This window comes from Adelges cooleyi, unplaced genomic scaffold (genome assembly GCF_023614345.1).
Source record: "Adelges cooleyi isolate 19-005CV unplaced genomic scaffold, UGA_ACOO_1.1 ACOO_flye_CR_arks_rails_tigmint_CR_PRNA_574, whole genome shotgun sequence".
NCBI lineage: Eukaryota > Metazoa > Arthropoda > Insecta > Hemiptera > Adelgidae > Adelges > Adelges cooleyi.
This window is the reverse complement of record NW_026096268.1, coordinates 3,461,016-3,478,612: the sequence shown is the minus strand read 5'-3', so window position 1 is coordinate 3,478,612 and position 17,597 is coordinate 3,461,016. Positions and strand designations below refer to the sequence as shown.

At 33.4% G+C, this 17,597-nt stretch overlaps 2 protein-coding genes across 12 annotated transcripts; both read right to left on the bottom strand.

Moving 5' to 3' along the window:
* Positions 1-2,313: 2,313 nt before the first annotated feature.
* On the bottom strand, positions 2,314-9,472 carry LOC126843394 (uncharacterized). 8 transcript variants are annotated; one of them, XM_050580911.1, is made up of 8 exons: positions 8,846-9,472; positions 7,892-7,975; positions 6,923-7,060; positions 6,506-6,631; positions 6,005-6,109; positions 5,679-5,931; positions 5,232-5,368; positions 2,315-4,198 (listed from the first exon to the last, which is right to left on the bottom strand). In XM_050580911.1, the coding sequence occupies exons 3-8, from the start codon at positions 7,053-7,055 to the stop codon at positions 2,664-2,666; spliced, it is 2,289 nt and encodes a 762-aa protein (XP_050436868.1). In that variant the 5' UTR covers positions 7,056-7,060; positions 7,892-7,975; positions 8,846-9,472; the 3' UTR covers positions 2,315-2,663. The 8 variants fall into 8 exon arrangements, with proteins under 8 accessions (XP_050436874.1, XP_050436868.1, XP_050436873.1 ...); XM_050580916.1 differs by having other exon boundaries at positions 7,892-7,910; XM_050580913.1 differs by having other exon boundaries at positions 2,316-4,198; positions 8,996-9,472.
* Positions 9,473-12,647: 3,175 nt separating this feature from the next.
* On the bottom strand, positions 12,648-16,794 carry LOC126842853 (nicotinamide/nicotinic acid mononucleotide adenylyltransferase 1). Of its 4 annotated transcripts, XM_050580049.1 has the most exons (7): positions 16,399-16,788; positions 16,105-16,325; positions 15,795-15,986; positions 15,631-15,732; positions 15,391-15,545; positions 14,963-15,137; positions 12,648-12,940 (listed from the first exon to the last, which is right to left on the bottom strand). In XM_050580049.1, exons 1-7 carry the CDS (start codon positions 16,478-16,480, stop codon positions 12,911-12,913), a joined length of 957 nt encoding a protein of 318 aa, XP_050436006.1. In that variant the 5' UTR covers positions 16,481-16,788; the 3' UTR covers positions 12,648-12,910. The 4 variants fall into 4 exon arrangements, with proteins under 4 accessions (XP_050436006.1, XP_050436007.1, XP_050436004.1 ...); XM_050580050.1 differs by lacking the exon at positions 14,963-15,137 and having other exon boundaries at positions 16,399-16,777; XM_050580047.1 differs by lacking the exon at positions 12,648-12,940 and having other exon boundaries at positions 14,527-15,137; positions 16,399-16,794.
* Between the last annotated feature and the right edge of the window lie 803 nt (positions 16,795-17,597).

Sequence of the window (17,597 nt, the reverse complement as noted above, 5' to 3'; positions counted from 1 at the left end):
CCTTTTTTCAAAATGTATGTGAAATCATTGAAATGGCCGGAACATAATTATAAAAAAAACAAAATATAATTATAATAATTAATTTAACATTATCTATGTATATAAAACTAAATTAAATATTTAATTTTAATTTCGGCTTTCGCTATAAAAAAAAACCACAGGATAATATTGATCCACTGGCTCCACCGGCTCCTGTGCAAGAGTCAGTTAATAAATGGTTAGTTATGTGATTACTTTAATGGAGGATAAGTACCTAGTAAACAAAAATGTTCATTTTAAATTGCAGGACCTACATCTATATCATCATACTTAGACCAAATCCACGAGTACTTGACTTGGAGGTAAAAATCGCAACAAAAGGACATGAGAAGGTACCCCAACCTCATTTTTAGATTTCTTTTAGTTAATAAAAATATACGAATGAACAGTTAGGTAACAACAATATGAAAAATACATTTTCAATAAAGGTAACCCAATTTTTATAAATTTTCCAAGTCAAGCAATTTAGTGAATAGAGTCAATCATCCAGTAAACATTTTATTGTACATATAAATAAGCAATCAATATGTTTACACAAAAGATAAAACACAATAATTATACTATAATATACACTAGAAATATGTATAAATATGTAGAAAAATTAAAATTAAAATTCGAGTCCCTCATGACATGTTACTAAATTATAATAATATTTCTAAGCTACCTAAACATCTTGTTTCTACTAAAGACCATGGCTTGGCAATTTGTAATTTGATGATTCCATACCTCCGTTGCTTCCTTTCTAACCTTCTGGTTATTATAGTAATTATTTTTACAACCACTGAGATTGATCATTGCTCTTATTATTGTATTTATCATTCTTCATCATCCGGTGATCCGTTAAAGTAGTCTCAGGCCTCAACTAAAATTATGTTTATCGAAAAATTATTATTACCTATTTGTTGTAGTGCTACGTTTTTACTTTAGTCCAGCTTTGTACTCCAATTTTCCATAACTAAACTTCCTAACTGAATCCCTTGCACGTTAATGTCATAGACGTCTTCGCTATTCTTGTCATAGCTATATCTGTTGGGTTTATTATTTTTTGACTAAACCATATATTTTGATTCCAGCATAGTCCGGGGTCTATAACATCGACAGCCAGCCGTACTTGAGCGTCAGTCGTTCAAGATATCCGGCTTCTGTGCAAGAGTCAGTTTTTCAGGCGATAATTCCTACTCCACTTTTCCGATGTCGCGAAGAGTTGAACACCAAACTAGCAGAAATTCAGCTCATTAGCAATAACAAATATAGATAAGGCGAACTTATTTGCAACACATCTCCACGCCACATTCAGAAATAAATAATGTCGATCACACCTTATACATAGTAAATTCTCTAACAAATACCTTACTTATGTCCCTCCCAACAAAACATACTACCCCTTCAGAAATTAATTAAATGATTAAAAAACTACCAAATAATAAATCTCCTGGACCTTTCACCAACAAAATGATTAAACACCTACCTAAAAAAGTCATCTTGCTCTCACATTCATTTTCAACTCTATTCTCCGTCTCTCTTATATACCACCTATTTGGAAACAATCTATTATTATACTAATACTTAAACCTGGGCAAACCAGCTGACTGTGTTTCCTCGTATCGACCAATTAGTCTCTTACCCTCGTTTTCAAAATTACTAGAAAAAATACTTTAATGAATAAAAAAATAATCCCGGACACACAGTTCGGATTTAAAAAGAAACACTCCTCGCTCCACCAAGTCTCCACAACGTTTATACAATTAAAATAACGTTAGGCAATTATGTCTACAAATAATGTATTTAAAACTATAATAAGTGTACAAACTACAATGTACTATGTAGAAATTAAATTATGTGATTTAGTGTATTGTATAAGTTTTTTTTTTACGGATATGGTTCGTTGTAGCCTGTAGGAACTCGATTGTAGTCCATAATGGAACATAACTATATGAATTTATCTGTTACAGTTTTGTGTTTGAATAGACAAAATAAACACCAAATCTGCGCTAAAGACCATACCACGTTGAATACACCAGTTCTCGTCCGATCTCTGAAGTTAAGCAACGTCGGGCGTAGTTAGTACTTAGATGGGTATATCATTTATTACCATCGTTTTTAAAAAGACCTTATAGTCCAAATCTGCCATAGTAACTAATATTTAAAATTGTTTAATTTAATTTTTACTATTTTTATTAGGAAATATAATTCAAATAATAATAACAGGTAGTCATTCAAAGGGTTTAAAATTTTAAAAAGTGAATACAAAAACTTACGAATTTATTTTTATGGCAATAATTAATAAATAATAATAATTTAAACAAACAAATAATGCCACGACAAAACTTTTACAATTTTATATTATATATAAACCAAATTCTTATAAAATGTAAACAATACTGATGTATAGGGTTATTTATGAAGCACAATTGACATTATCCACCTAATCAAGTTTAAATTTGCATTCTTCTAAGCAGCTACATTATAGGAATTTAACGTATTATAAAATATTCCGTCATTATTTGGAATCTATTCGTTAGGAGCGTTGCTGCTCTAAAATTAAGCTGATATCTGTGTTCATTTCGTAGGTCGTTCGCAATAGGTAAACCGTAATTTGATACTCGACCGGACTGAGGTCATCGTTAAAACATAGTGATCTTGTGGTCGGGTGAAGGAGGAAGGTCATACTCGCTAATGGCGTTCGGCGTTAACGGTCGACTCCTCGGTATGGAGTGTACCTGTGATCCTGCAGGCGAATAGTAGTTTGGGTTGGACTGGCCCCTAAAACTGGTGCATTTAGCCGGCGCTACTTGAACCGAATCGTAAAGGGCTTGAGTAGACCTGTAGTTGACGTCGGCTATGCTGGCACCTCCGCCAGTGTGGCCGTACCCGAGCGAAGGCAGCGAGCTGGTGATCTGTTCGCGTACGATGCCAAACATCATCATATAGGTCCGCGGCAAGAACACAGTAACGACCATAACGGTGGCCGTGCCAGTCAGGCCGACCATCACACACATGTCAGACCACTTTTTTGGCAGTACCACGTACGCCGTACACCAACACGCCCAAATGGCCAGCGACAGGTACGTGGCCACGGCGAAGCAGGCCCCTTCGTGGTAATTGCGCTTCGACTTGAACACGAACGGCGTTGCGCACGCCAACAGCAGCAACAATAACCCATCGTACGACAGGCTGCCCAAGAACAGTTTACCGTCGACGAACAGTCGACACAGGTCGGAGGCGGGCACGATCGCGTGTATAGCCAAAAATTGCAAGAGCAGTGCTAACTGGACGCACACGGTGAACGCGCACAGCGATGTCTGCAAGTAGCCGTTGACGTGGCTCATGAAGCTCGAGTCACAGTCACAAGCCGCTATCATCAAGCTCCTGGCCAACATGGCGGAAAACACTATCGAGCAGCTGGCACACGTGCCGAATAACTTGGCGTAACACAAAGCGCAATCGTATGAGGTAGAGTCCACCGCGAATGGCAAGGCGCTAGCGTACATGAACAGCGTACCGATGATCAAAATAAACGTGAATGTCGGGTTGCCCTCCATGATGTCCTTCTTGCACACCCGTATCAACACGAATGCGCCGATACATGTGGCGCATATGGCGCCCACCGCAGACACTGTCAATGCGGATGCAATCCACACGTCTTCTTTCCAAGTCAACCGCGGTCGCTGGAGGTCCACTTGCTGTCCCGTTCGCTCGGTGTCCGAGCATGTCAGACAGGCCGTCTCACACTGGTCTAAGCGTACTAGATCGTCTTCAAACCGAAGCGTTCGCGTACCGTTCGAGTCTTGCACGTACTCGCCCACACTTTCGCCCGTCCTATACTCCGTGATATGTACCAACGACACGTTGTAACAGCTGCCGTTCAGTAACTTTAACATTTCCAGTACTCGGTCAATGGCGGCCACGTCGTAACCGACCGTTACTGCTTTTGATTTTGCTGTACAGTTGCCGGCCACGTCGGTACCGCAATCCGAGCTCGTGTCATTTTCAACTCGGTCGACTATTGCCATCACGTCTGCCGCAGTTTGAACGAACTGAACGGACAGGCCTTCTGTTCCCGTTTCGACTGCGCTCAGAGTACTAGAATTGAGGCTGGATTTATTTAAAAGGGGACAACTGCCGTAAGATTGAAATACATAAGAACCGTTATTGAAATCTAAAAAAAAAGTGGTAAGAAAATAAAGCAAGTACAGACATTTCACTAAAATTAGTAGTATGAGTTTGTACAGTTTTAATAATAGGTATGATACCTTTTATTCAAGTAAAGTAGATTTAAATATTGCGGAGTGAATAAAAAAATGGCAACAGATAGAGATATGTAAAGATGGGATTATAGATTTACCTAGCCATCCCCATTTGTATGGGGATATTAATATTGTTTTATTTAAATTTTAAATCAGTTTTCTATGAACGAATCACATTTTTTATACCAAAAAGTTTTACACAATTAGACTAATTTACTTGAGGACTGAGGCGCAATCCATCAATCGACATCTATCAGTATAATACCATAATAATACGCAAGCAATTTTTCAAAATTAAATTAAACACTAATAATTAATAAATGATAATCAAACAAGTTAATTTTCATGGAACTTTTATTTTAAAAGTTTTAACAATAACTTTTTTAATACAATTTTTACTTTGCAATTTACATGAAAATGTTTTAAAATATAAGTTAAGTTCAATGAACGTATCATTTTTTTAGTTCAGGCTAACGGGTATTGAACGCTAAAATATAAAAATGAATGTATAGTTGTTGAACTAATATTTATATAATGTTACGTTCAGTTCGTTAGTAACTAGTAAACTAAACGTTTTCAATTTAATTGTTCATGTTCCTTTACGGGACCCTATTGGTAATAAATATTTGTTAGCCGTGTATTAATGAAAATAATGACAACTGTTAAATAATTCGTGACTTTTACTATACCTCGACCTTAAGACAAGTAATTATACGCACCACTATATTTTTTATTTATACATTATTGTCATCATAAACGGTTTCTTAACAGTAGCGTAACTAGAGGCTAAAGCGCCCATGGACAAGACCTTTTTTTGCGTCCTATATTGCGTCTCATATTTTAACGTGTATAGCAAATTATACAAAAATGTCCTGCATTACAAGCACACTCACGGTAGCAACGCCACTGTTTCTAAAAATAATTTATGGCATATATTATATTTACCGGATACAGGTAACAATGGTCCGTCCAATGGTATAATAATAAAGTGAGATACTTGGACGTCAGTGAACGATTCTAGTGTTTGTTTAAGAGTTTCTTTTGTTGATACTATGACTACTATTGTCGAGTCGTTCCATTGTCTACAAACATAATACCAAACATTTATGAAACAAATACTGTACTTATAAACTCATTAAAACTAGTAGTAAATGCCACAGCTGCCATATACAAACCGAAACATCAAACACCATCAGTCATCACTAATAATTGTTTCAACGATAAAAGTTATAAAATTATTTAAATTTATTAAAATCTGTACAGACGGCTTGATAAGAATTTTGTTTATAGTAAAACAGATACCCACGCCACGCCGGTTATAATTTATTATATACATTACAATTATTTATTCTATAGAACCATAAATGAGATCAGAGATATCATACAGCTTACCCGTTATCTTGAGCCAACACGGTTTTGTTCAAACACAATCCGTTGTTCTTGGCGACATCTTCAAACTTTTGAGCCACGTCTAGATCTTGAGCCACCAGCAAATCGACCACTTGGACGCCGTTTTCGATTAAAAACGTTACAGCCGATTCTGAAACGACTTTAATGTCGAATATTGAGCTCATGGTGATTATCGGCACGTTTAGATTTATCGACGGATTTAGTTTGGAGCGCACATCGTCCGTAGTGTATATGGCTAGAAGAAAACAACACATTTGATTTCATCATGCTATATTTGAATGTACTTTAAACATATTGTCAACAAATACCGATTGGAACTGTAGAGTTGTCGCAATCTTGGTCGACCGCGAAGGAAATCATTGCCTTTTGAAGGTCTGAGCTTCGGTGAGAACACACCTCGTATAATGTAAGCCCTAATAATTAAAGGTAACATTAATCACAGACAAATTTAAATGATCCTGTGGTCTGCGTATGCGTGGAACGCATTATGTCATCCATACAATACGGATGTAATGATGAAGTTTTAAAAGGATGAATATTTAGGATCAGTAATGGAAGATTTGAAAAATTAAAGAGTAGAATAAAGCGTGATTGGAATTTGGATGAAGTAAAATAGACAATATCGTCCTAAAGAAAGGTAGGACATTTTAAATAAAACTGTAGCGAGCCCTGCCCTGGTATATTGAGTGTTGAGCATGGAAAATGAAAGTAGCCGAAATGAGGAAGATTTGTAAACTCAAATGGAAATGATATTTGTACGGTTCGTTTAGTATGTATAGATAGTTGTGAATTCCTTATTTCCTACTCGCCTATACTCAAGCCGGGTACGTAGTGAATAGAATTCAATATCTGCACTACAGTGGCCACCATCTCCATGGAATGAATGCCCGTTGTCGTCGGGCCCGAACATTTCTCATCGTAGACGTCGAAAAATCCTAAAAATCAAACACAAACAAAATGTTTTTTTTGCATAATTTCATATGAGCAGAAGTGGGCATTACAGGATACGAAAAAGTTGTTCATCCGTAAATTATCATGTACCTGTATACATTTACATCTCAATACAGCTTGATTTATTTATAAATTACAACTACAATGACAATACCTATTCATAATTTTGATAATTATTGCACTTGTATGAATTGGTACTTTGACCACCTCTGCATATGGGTGTCTTAATAATATTACACGTTTATTTATTAAGGTCTTGCAACTATTAAACTTACCGGTTAGCAAGAGATCACCGGCGGCTTTGTAAAAACTAATAGACTGTCCGTTTTGACTTGATTCGCATTCCGCACTGTTTGCAAAATTCGCCGATAAAGCTGCTATTAACGCAATCAAACGGAAGCAACGCATGTTTTCTGGAATGTATTTTTTGTTTAATCATTACTATTGTTAAAACAATTGTTTACTATCTAAAAGCATTTTGTCGGTTCACGGTTGTCACAACTGCTATATTGCTAGTTGTTACATTACGACGTTAACCGTATAACCCTGTAAATTATAATTCTGCCAATTAATGTAGTGTCAACCTAATACTAATATCAACGGGGACAAAACGATAGTATTTGCTACTGATATAGGACACTATTATAATATAATTTCAGTACATACAAAAAAATATAAAACAATGATTATATATGTACACAGGTACATTGTTAAAAACCCGTACGTAGGTTATGACTCTGGACTCATGATTATTGTTGAAGTATATTTAAAATAAGAATTCGATCCGATAACCTATCTGACCTCATATAGTGTACCGAGAAATTGTTATCGCATGGTTTATAAGTGCTTATATTCTGCCAAAGGACTCTATCTAAAATTAATTTCATTTTATTCTATCCCATGCTGTCTTCATTAGGGCACCTAAGAATTACCTACTTAGGACATTTTACACTTAAAAAATGTTGGGTTTCTACAGCTGGCAGATTTGCTGAAAAATCTGGATAATTAAGAAATATCTTCAGTCTAATTTTCAGATTTTAAGTCCTAAAACTACGCTCAAAAAATTAAATAAAGAAAAATGTTCCACGCCCCCTTTAGGGGAAAAGGTTCTTGGTAAAATGGAAAAATTGAGTAACAGTATTATTCATTTTCAAGCACATTACTTCTAGGAAAATTGTATGTTTGCTATTGTAAATTATAACATCATTACACAATATGAATTAATAATATTTCAAGGAACTTACCTCTGAAAACTTTGGTGATCTGGGAATAGTTCACAATTCCGAATGAAAATTACATAGTATTAGGATCTATATTATTTTGTTTATCTGTGGCAGAATATAAATGTATAAAGTTATAAGCAACGTTTGCTTTTGACAAAACTAAATATGTTTAATTATTATTAATAAAATAAAAAATACATAAAGGATACGGGCTACGAGACTAGAAGTCGCGATAATATTGTTATCGGTTATTATATTTAACAAGCAAATACAAGAGCAGTGCAATGCCAGATAATATTATGACGGTCATTGAATACTGTTTTGATGACGAACAAACATAAATATGTAAATGTGAGCTTTTAAACAAGGAGTAAACATTTAAACTGGACCAATACTTTCCTCAGTTAAGTATTTTTTAAAAACCAAAGTACTTCATAAAGTGTATTATAAATTGTATAAAGTATATCATTATTGAACTAAGGACTAGGGTCATTACAAATTACAACTATACTGGAAACGTAGCGGCCTGATTTATGGTTACCTATAAAAATGACAGATACATCCACAAAGAATAATAACATTAATTGATGCAGGTAATGGCATACAAAAAAAAATGGAAATATCGAATTATTTTTAATGTTATTGCAAATTTTGAATAATCCACAATTTACGCTACTTTACGTAACATAATCAAACCGGCCCCCGCCCAACAGCCCCTTTGCTCCTATAGTGTTGGTCAACGCCCGTCCTCCGCTCACGGCTTTGGCCCACCCTTTGCACTATTTGGTCGGTCCATCGAAAAATTTCCCGGTCTCCCGATCTGGCAGTGGAGCTCCTGGAGAACCCACGCAGAGTATTGTTTAATGATTTTTTTATTTTATAGGTAAAACGAGACAGGCCAAAATTACAATGTGTACATAACATATTTTATGGTATGGCCCTAATTATAGGTAACTAAAAAAGAAAACCACTCACTGGCTATATTATTATATTCTATATTTCTAAACGGTTACGTATTGGATCGACCTCAACCGGTTACTGGCCGGCCAGCGGGATGGGCGCTTCAGTCATTCTGGTGGTCAAAGGCCAAAAGGTCACAATCAGTAGTTACACGAAGATACTTGCCCGAGATTGTGCGTAGACTATCGGTTTTGCGCTAACTGGTACGACGTCTCGGATTGTTGTAATAGACACACGCGCGCACTGTCGGCGGCTCTGATAGACAATAATAGTGCACGGGTAGCGGTACGAACTGCACGCGAAGCCCTTCGATGTCACGATTAGGCGCCCTTCCGCCTTTGTCCATCGGTAATAATCCAATAAAATACCGGAGTTGGGGGTGATGTGTGCTTTGCTGCTGGTCTTTTTTAGCCCGTGCCGGGTCCGTCACACTCGGCCGACTTTGACACACACCTGGACGTGCCCGAAGGAATATGGCGGGAGCTGTTTGGAGAGTCGTGGGTGTTTTTTTAAAGCCGCGCACAGGAGGGTGACACCCGGCCAAGCGCTTTAATACACATCACGCATACGAGCTAGCCGGCGCTTTCATCCACTTAATCGCGATTTAGTCTGACTGAATAATATTATATTATTGTGTGATATGTTTGAACATAGCGGGCGATCGATAATCGCATGACTACCGCGCCGGCAAAATATACAACGTGTAATAGGTAATATTTTAGTTTAAAGTACGATTAAGCGTCTAACAGTGTCGTTGTTGTTGTTGTGGTTTGTGTTGTCTACGGCGACGCTGATGCAGTCGAGACGTTAGTTCAGCAATGAAACGTGTGCGTTGGCAATAACAGTGCTTTTAATAAAAACTTTATTGAAAAGAAAAATATAGCAAAAAAAACACTGTCATGCCTAGAAGTTTTATCTGAATTCCGGATGGGGGTTGGGGGGTATGTTTGAGAGATGCAGCTGACTTCAACTCCTCGAGACCGGTTAAAAAAAAATTTAGTAAATTTGTTTAACAAATTTGAAATAATGAATAAAGAAAGACAGCGGACAGTTGTTATGATTATACTTTCACAGCCTAAGTAAACATACCCGTATTTCTTCACACCCACACGTGTGAATTTAGAGACTTCAGAAAGCTTGTCTTATGTTTATCTTAGTTGATCCAATATTTAATAGACATACTGCTGAAATATGTATTCTTATATGTTTTATAATATTCAAACATAAGTAGTAATTTAATGTAATTAATAAATAATAGGTACTATGGGATAGCTTGGGAAACTAAGGCCGTGGAAACATATGACAGCTGCTTACCTTTGCTTCGATTCATAAATGCTAAAGGACACATTGTGTATAGTAGGTTATAGGTAGTAGGTACTGTATAAATACATCATCAATTTTATTTTCAAATTTGTTTTTCTTTATTTTATGTAACGTACTTTTAAACCTATGCTTAAGACGTATATATGAAATGTTTAGTATTTAGTAAGACGTGTCATGTATTGGGTAGCCGGTAGGTAATACATAATATACTAATCATTGTGATATAAAACCATCTATCAGTTTACTACCTATAGTACCTAGTTTATAATTATTAAATTGTTTGTCGAATACGGGTTATGCAACAATAAAAACATATAAATTAATTTGAGATAATACAAAAACAAAACGTTGAAACCAAAGATGCAGACTTAAATTGTGTGATAACATAGCATTTTGTGAAAATTAGTGGTAATGTGTTAGATTGAATCGATATGAATGTGTTCAATTATTAATGGATTAAACTATAAGTTTAATTATTTTTGGATCTATTAGTGTTGTCAATAGTAAGCTGACGTTACGGGCCCATTGCAGAGTCCATCTTCAGAGCTATAGAGTATAGACTATAGTCATTGACAGTGAGAGTGACTATCGCTCTGAAAGTGGACCCGTAACGTCAGCTAACAATTGAAAACTATCTAAACATGAATAGATCCGAAAATGATCAAACCAAGATTGGATTGATGTTTTGTCTAGTGTTTAATTTATTGTTTTTATTAATAACAAGCTGTCAGGACCCGGCGTGGCCCGATATTTAGTCTGCCAGGGCTGAGTAAAATAATTCCCATTCCCCATTCCCACCCCCGTCCCCATCCTCACCTTCATCCCCATCACCATCCCTCATCTCTAATCTCCTACCTCTTATCAGATAACAGCGTGACAGCGTTTTTGAAACACTTTTTTCGGTTATTATGTCCTCCTCTAACTCAAGGGTCCCAGCCCCATTCCCCGTTCCAACAGTTAAAAGCTTGCCCAGAATCGGCCTGTTCCTTTAATCATCACCTACCATTTGCTCGAGTACCGCGATTACATACCAAGTGTTTATTTTGGGTTATCATGGTTACAAACATTTAATTTATTTACATTTCGTATTTAAAGTACAAAGTTCGTGTTTGAGGCCACCCTTAGGGGGGGATTTTCGAAAAGTTCTATGCCAGTTAGGTTCGCGGGAGGGGGGCTCTCCCACACACTCCCTTATGCGGTATCTTACTAATTTATAATTTACCTTTCGTTGGGTAAAAAAAAATTTCGTTGTCGTAACAAGTATACCTATTACAATAATAACAGTATTACAAAAAATAGATATTACCTATGATAAAAAAAAAAACAGAATTACCTACATCTTCACTACCGAGATACATTTTTCATGCTGTCAAATATAAATCTATTTAGAACATAAGCTGATTTAATTTTAAATAACTGTATTACCTATTAGTAATCGCAATCGATTTATTCCAATGTGTATAAACACTAGCATGTTTTTGATACTTAATAAAAATAATTATATTTTGAATTTGGAAGGGGGGCCGGCTCTGGCCCAGAGTAAATTTAAGGGGGCCAGGCCCACCTTTGGCTACGTACCTGATGATTCATGTTGTTTTTCACCTAGTATTTATCTACTGTTTGCTGATGATTTAAAGCTGTATATACATACCTATGCCAATAAATTTAAAAATGTTTCGTTGTCAAACTCGTGAGATTTTTAACTAGGTACAGGAATGGAGACCAGTTGTTAACAGTAGTTTCACAAGATTGTTAAGGATCTGAGGAGACCGTTTTCTAGCAATATTTCTCTTGTTAAGCACGCAAATATGGGAGTTGATAAGACTATATGAGTTTGGCGTTTCATTATGAGTAATTGTTTGGGATTTGATTTGGTATGCCTTAAAGTTCTCTTTTCAGCGCATTCTGCATTTCTGATGAAATATGTTAATGTCGATGAATTTAAATAGAGAAAAAAATGGAGTTGAAAAGAACCTATACAGACATTATATCATAGGTTTATAACCTTTTAAATGGTAAAATAGATTGCTTTAATAGGTTAAAGGTTAAAAAGGCTTTAATAATTGCTAAAAATAGGTTGATACCAATTAATGTTTCAATGTTTGCTCTTCGTTTTACTCGCTATTTTCTATATACAATAATAAATCGCTGTACTTATGGGTTTAAATGGCTACTCAATAGATAAATAATACCGGAGATAAATATAAAAAAACAGTAATTTAAGTATTAAATAAAACAAATATTTTTTTTAAAAATCGCGTACTTAATTATATATAACATGCCAAAATAATAGGAATATCCTAAAAGTAGGTACTACAATACAATATACATAATATTTAAGTACCTATTATTATAATAATTATGTATCACACGATCAGGTGTCTCACACTATTATGAGATAAATATACATTCAATTGATGTATGTTGATTTGTTAAAACAGTGTGAGAAACCACTATTGATATTCATGACAATAAATAATAATACTACTATTAATAAAGGTCTTAAGTAAGCATTTATTTATTTAGATAACAAAAATAAAATACAAAATAACAAAGAACACAACACAATACTAAATTAATAACAAAAATATAAATAAAGCAATATGGTAAGCATTAAGAAACATACCATTTTTATAAACAAAATAAGATCAAGTTACTTTCATGCACGGGTAGGTCGGTCATCAATTCATTCAGAAGAATTTTAAAATAAGGAGAAAAATGAGAAATAAACAACAGACAAATAGATCATAATCTCATTTACAAACACTGTTTTCTTTTTTTCGTCACCTGAAACAATCCAATAACCCTTAAATTTAAAATATCACATAATATTTAATGTTAAATAATTCAAAATATGAAATTATAATAATTTATTTCTTATTTCAACTAATACAATATAGACAAATTATCAATCATCATACATTATAAATTATTAATGTGTTACTAATGATTAGGTACTACTAATTACATTCCAACAAAAAAATAATATTTTGGCACATTTTATGAACATTTAAGCAAAATAAGTAGGTTAATGTTATAATTAATTAATTGCGATTTTAGTTAATAAACTATAATGTAGCATTAATTATTTTGCACTTAAGTAAAAAGTGTCAAACCTGACAATTGACATAATTTTTTAACTTAAAATATTTTTTTTTTTTAATATTTAGTCTACTGCATCCCCTTCTGTTTTTCCATTTTTCCAAAAATGTATAGTACAATACACAGTTTTATTATGTCATATATAATACATATACTCATTATTATATTATAGCAATATTACTCAACTGAAGTGATGTATAATTATTGCTTAAGGTTAAGCCTAAATGGGGTACTTAGTGGAGAGAAATTAAAGAATTATGAAATATTTTAACCACCACATTTGTCCACAGTCAAAAAATGTATATTTTATAAATAATTTATTTTTATTTTTGTAGTGCATTATATCTATAAAAGTTCATGCTGATGTTTTAACATACTTCTAAGTACTGAAATCATAGATACAAAAAATCTTGTATAATGGATTTAATAACCCTTGACGATAATACAGTATTAACTATTATTTTATAATATAATGGATGTCAAATTATATATCTAAATGCTTTTGATCTAACCTTAACATTATCTTAATATTATATTTTCAAGCAAATAATGTCTTTTTCTAAGAGTTTTAGCTGTACTGATATGTTAGTAAAAAAATACATGGATAAAATATCTATAAAATAAAAAAAATATTTAAAATGTAAATTATATAGTTAAGTTTACTAATAAATGTTGGCTAATAAAGCTGTTTTATAGACAATTCGACGCAAGACTAGTATATAATTAATGAAGCATATTATATTAACTATGTACTTAAGCTGATAAAAATGGAGTTGAAATTATTTAGTTCATCCAATTATTTATAGAATTGTTAAGATAGATGAGCAAAAAAATATATGCTGATAAAACAAAAATTATTCAATGATATTGAACATTACACCAATGATAATTAAAGAGTTAATGATTGATATTCTTTATTTTGTTAATAGGCTACAGTATTGTAATATTTAAAAAAAAAATTATGAAGAGAAAATAGACATTTCTTATTGATTAAAATAAATGTGTAACAAAATTATAGTGTTTCTCAATACTTTATCCATGAATTTTTTTTCTAAATTTATATTAAACACTTGTCAGAAAATTTTTTTTAATTATACATAGCATTACTACACTAATAATAAAGAAAATTTAAGTAACAATGTTATAGTACAAATAATTTGTAAAACAAATTATTTTTTAAGTAACCCGTACTAAAAAAAATATTTAAGTTTAATAAATAATTTGAGCTTAAATTACAGGAAGCCTTTGAAATTTAATTACATTCATAGTAAAACATATAAAGAAGACATTAATTCATTTAGTAAAATCACAGTTACAATTTATGATATAATATATACATATATTTTTATCACCGGTGGGCAGTAATAACCAGTTAAATACAATTACAAAAAAAAAATTATTTTTCTTTTTTAATCCAACACTTAAAATTTATTTTTTGGCAATATTAGATATTTAGATACAACCGCCCCCAAAAACATATTGGCCTTGTGAAAAATTGACAAAGTTACTAATTGTATACCTGACGGATAAAATTGGCACAAAATATTACAAATAAAAAACTATATCCTACAATCTACAATTAAAAATGTTTGATATTTTTTATTAAACCATGGTTTCCCTGTCACTTATAACTTCAACTAGACCATTTTTAGACACCTGTATGGCGACCCTACATATATTTAGTTTACTTTCATCTTCATTGCTTACCTTGGACTTTTTACAATTATTTTCTTTTCTCTTGCTGTGAATAATTTTAGTATGGTCAGGCTCATTGATAACAACTGTTTGATCCATAATACTTGGCGTTTGAAGGGTTTTAGTGCTAGGGGAAGGTGTTAATAAAACACTACATAAGTCAACATCTAATGTATTTATATACTTACTGTTTCCATTGTCAACAGCAGCAATAATAAAACAGAATTTTTTTTTAAAAAAATATTTTCTATACATATAAATAAGTGCTCAATATTCATAAAATAACTAGTTATAACAATAAAATTGGTTTTTAGAAATAATGAAGAAAAAACACCCTCTTTAACTATTAGGTAAACCCACACGGTCAAATTCATAAACTCAGCATAAAGTATATAGAATTATCTGCATAAATAGAAAATTTAATAAAAAATTGATCATACTTATTATCAGTGCCGTAAAGACCTTGGTCTTTTATATAAGATTCAACTGACTCATTTAGAAGAAATTTGACACTATCATTACGACATAAAGCACGGCGTATTTTTGTTGAACTTATTTCATTTGATATCCACTCAGTAACTATGATTATATTTGCCTGATTTAAAACAAACAAAATATGTATGAAAATAATTAATGCAAAGTATAAGAGTATTAAATTAAAAAAAAGAAAAACTTATTACCATATACTTAGTTAAAATGTCCGATTCATAAATAAATTTATTTGGATTGGACCCAGATCTACTTATTACAACTAATCCATAATCTCTGACAATTGTTTCAATCTGAAAGTTGTGAACATTTTCAAGTGACTGTAATATTAAATAAATTAAAATTAAAATCGTACGTCGTCATCGTCCCATAACCCTGGTACAGCAAATGATTCTAGTAAATCGGCTCCACACAATAATCTAACATTAATCGCCCTGTTTGTTTTTGATTTATTTGTAATAATATCTTTGAGGAATTGCACAGGTAACAAGAACTTCTCGTTGTTGGTTCCATTTAGTCTTGAATTAATTACTGAATTGAGATAGTTCTATAAAAATATAGCATTCGACTTATTACAGTTCATGAAGTAAAATATAACAGTACAAATTTACACTGTGTCTGCGTCCCCTGGAAATCAGGTAGCACGAACGTTTGGCATAAATTACCTGATGATATTGCAGCACTTGTCTTGTACAAGTCCATTTATTCTGTCTGACTTCCCAATTGGACATCTTTACCCATGGCAAAGTTGTAAGTGCTAATTCAAGCATAGCGCATCTATGAGTTGACGCCACTAAATCTTTTTTTTTGTATGAATCGTGGACAGGCGATACCAAACCACCACAAACGGTATACCCTAAACGATTTAAATGGTCCCGAGCGATTTCTGTGAAATAAGGAACATTAAACTAACTATATGATTCTGGTGTTTTAAAAAAAATTAAATGTTTAATACTAACCAAACATTCGAAAATGCATGTTTGTAGGTGGATTAAATGAACCAGTGGCTAACAATACAATATTTTTGTTCTCCAAATACATGGTTCAATGTGTGGATGTAATTTTTTTGGTGTATTAACGTTAAAAGTAATACATGTACATAAAATATACTTTAAAAATTGAGACTAAATAATTAACAAAAAGAAAGGAGAAGTTTACCTTCAAATAATACTGAAGTGACCACAGCCGAACTTGGTCAGACCTCGGTGCTATCGGCTGAGAGCTGCCGGTTTACTGACTACTGTCTAGACAGTACTCATGATCAAAAACAAATTTTTTAAAAATAATAATAAATGTCTGACAAGCAAACGGCAGTAGGCATAGCAATTGATAACAATATTGCCTGCAAACATTTGAATTATCATCTTCAGCAATGAAGGTCGGCAATATGATATGCGTTCGTGGTACTGGTTATCAATTTTAACCATAAGGCTACCGAAATGCATCATGATAAAATGGAAATACCTACACGATGGCGACATCTCCAAAATGCTGACTTACCACCTCCTTTCTGATAACACCATTTCCCAAAAACCATGAACACGACGTAATATTATACAATTAACAAAAAAACACAATATTCAATGGAACAGCCAAGTGCCAACAGTTTTAATAATTTTTCCTGTTATCCTCTTGATACAAATTGGAAAAAATAGCTGTTGCCTAATGAATAATGATCGTTCTAAGATAAGGCCTTGTCAGTTGTCTTTATACAAAATTACCTTCTATCCACTACTACAATATCCGCCATTCGGATTTAATTAAGCCTATCTTAAGAGTTCAGATATCTCGTAGTAAATTGTAAACTTCTTTATAAACCTTCTAGTTTTTCCGCTCGGAACAGGTTGGCCAAAGCAGTGCGCACTTTATTATGGACATTGTTACATAATAAACCCGTATTTGGGCAAGACTCGGATACGTGGCAAAGTTTTAATTACGTTGGTCTCATTACAGACCAAATTTCTGCAATTCAATTCTATCACGCTCCCATCTTCTGTCCCCTGAATTTACATGGAATTCTTCGAATCTTTAACAGCGTTTGTCCATTCTCCACTCGAGAGGTAGACACCTTTGTTTGACATCTATGAATTTGTGGAAGTGCTAAGAATATCTATGAAGTCTATTCCTCTTCGCCTTAAATCTTTCCACATGCTCCAAC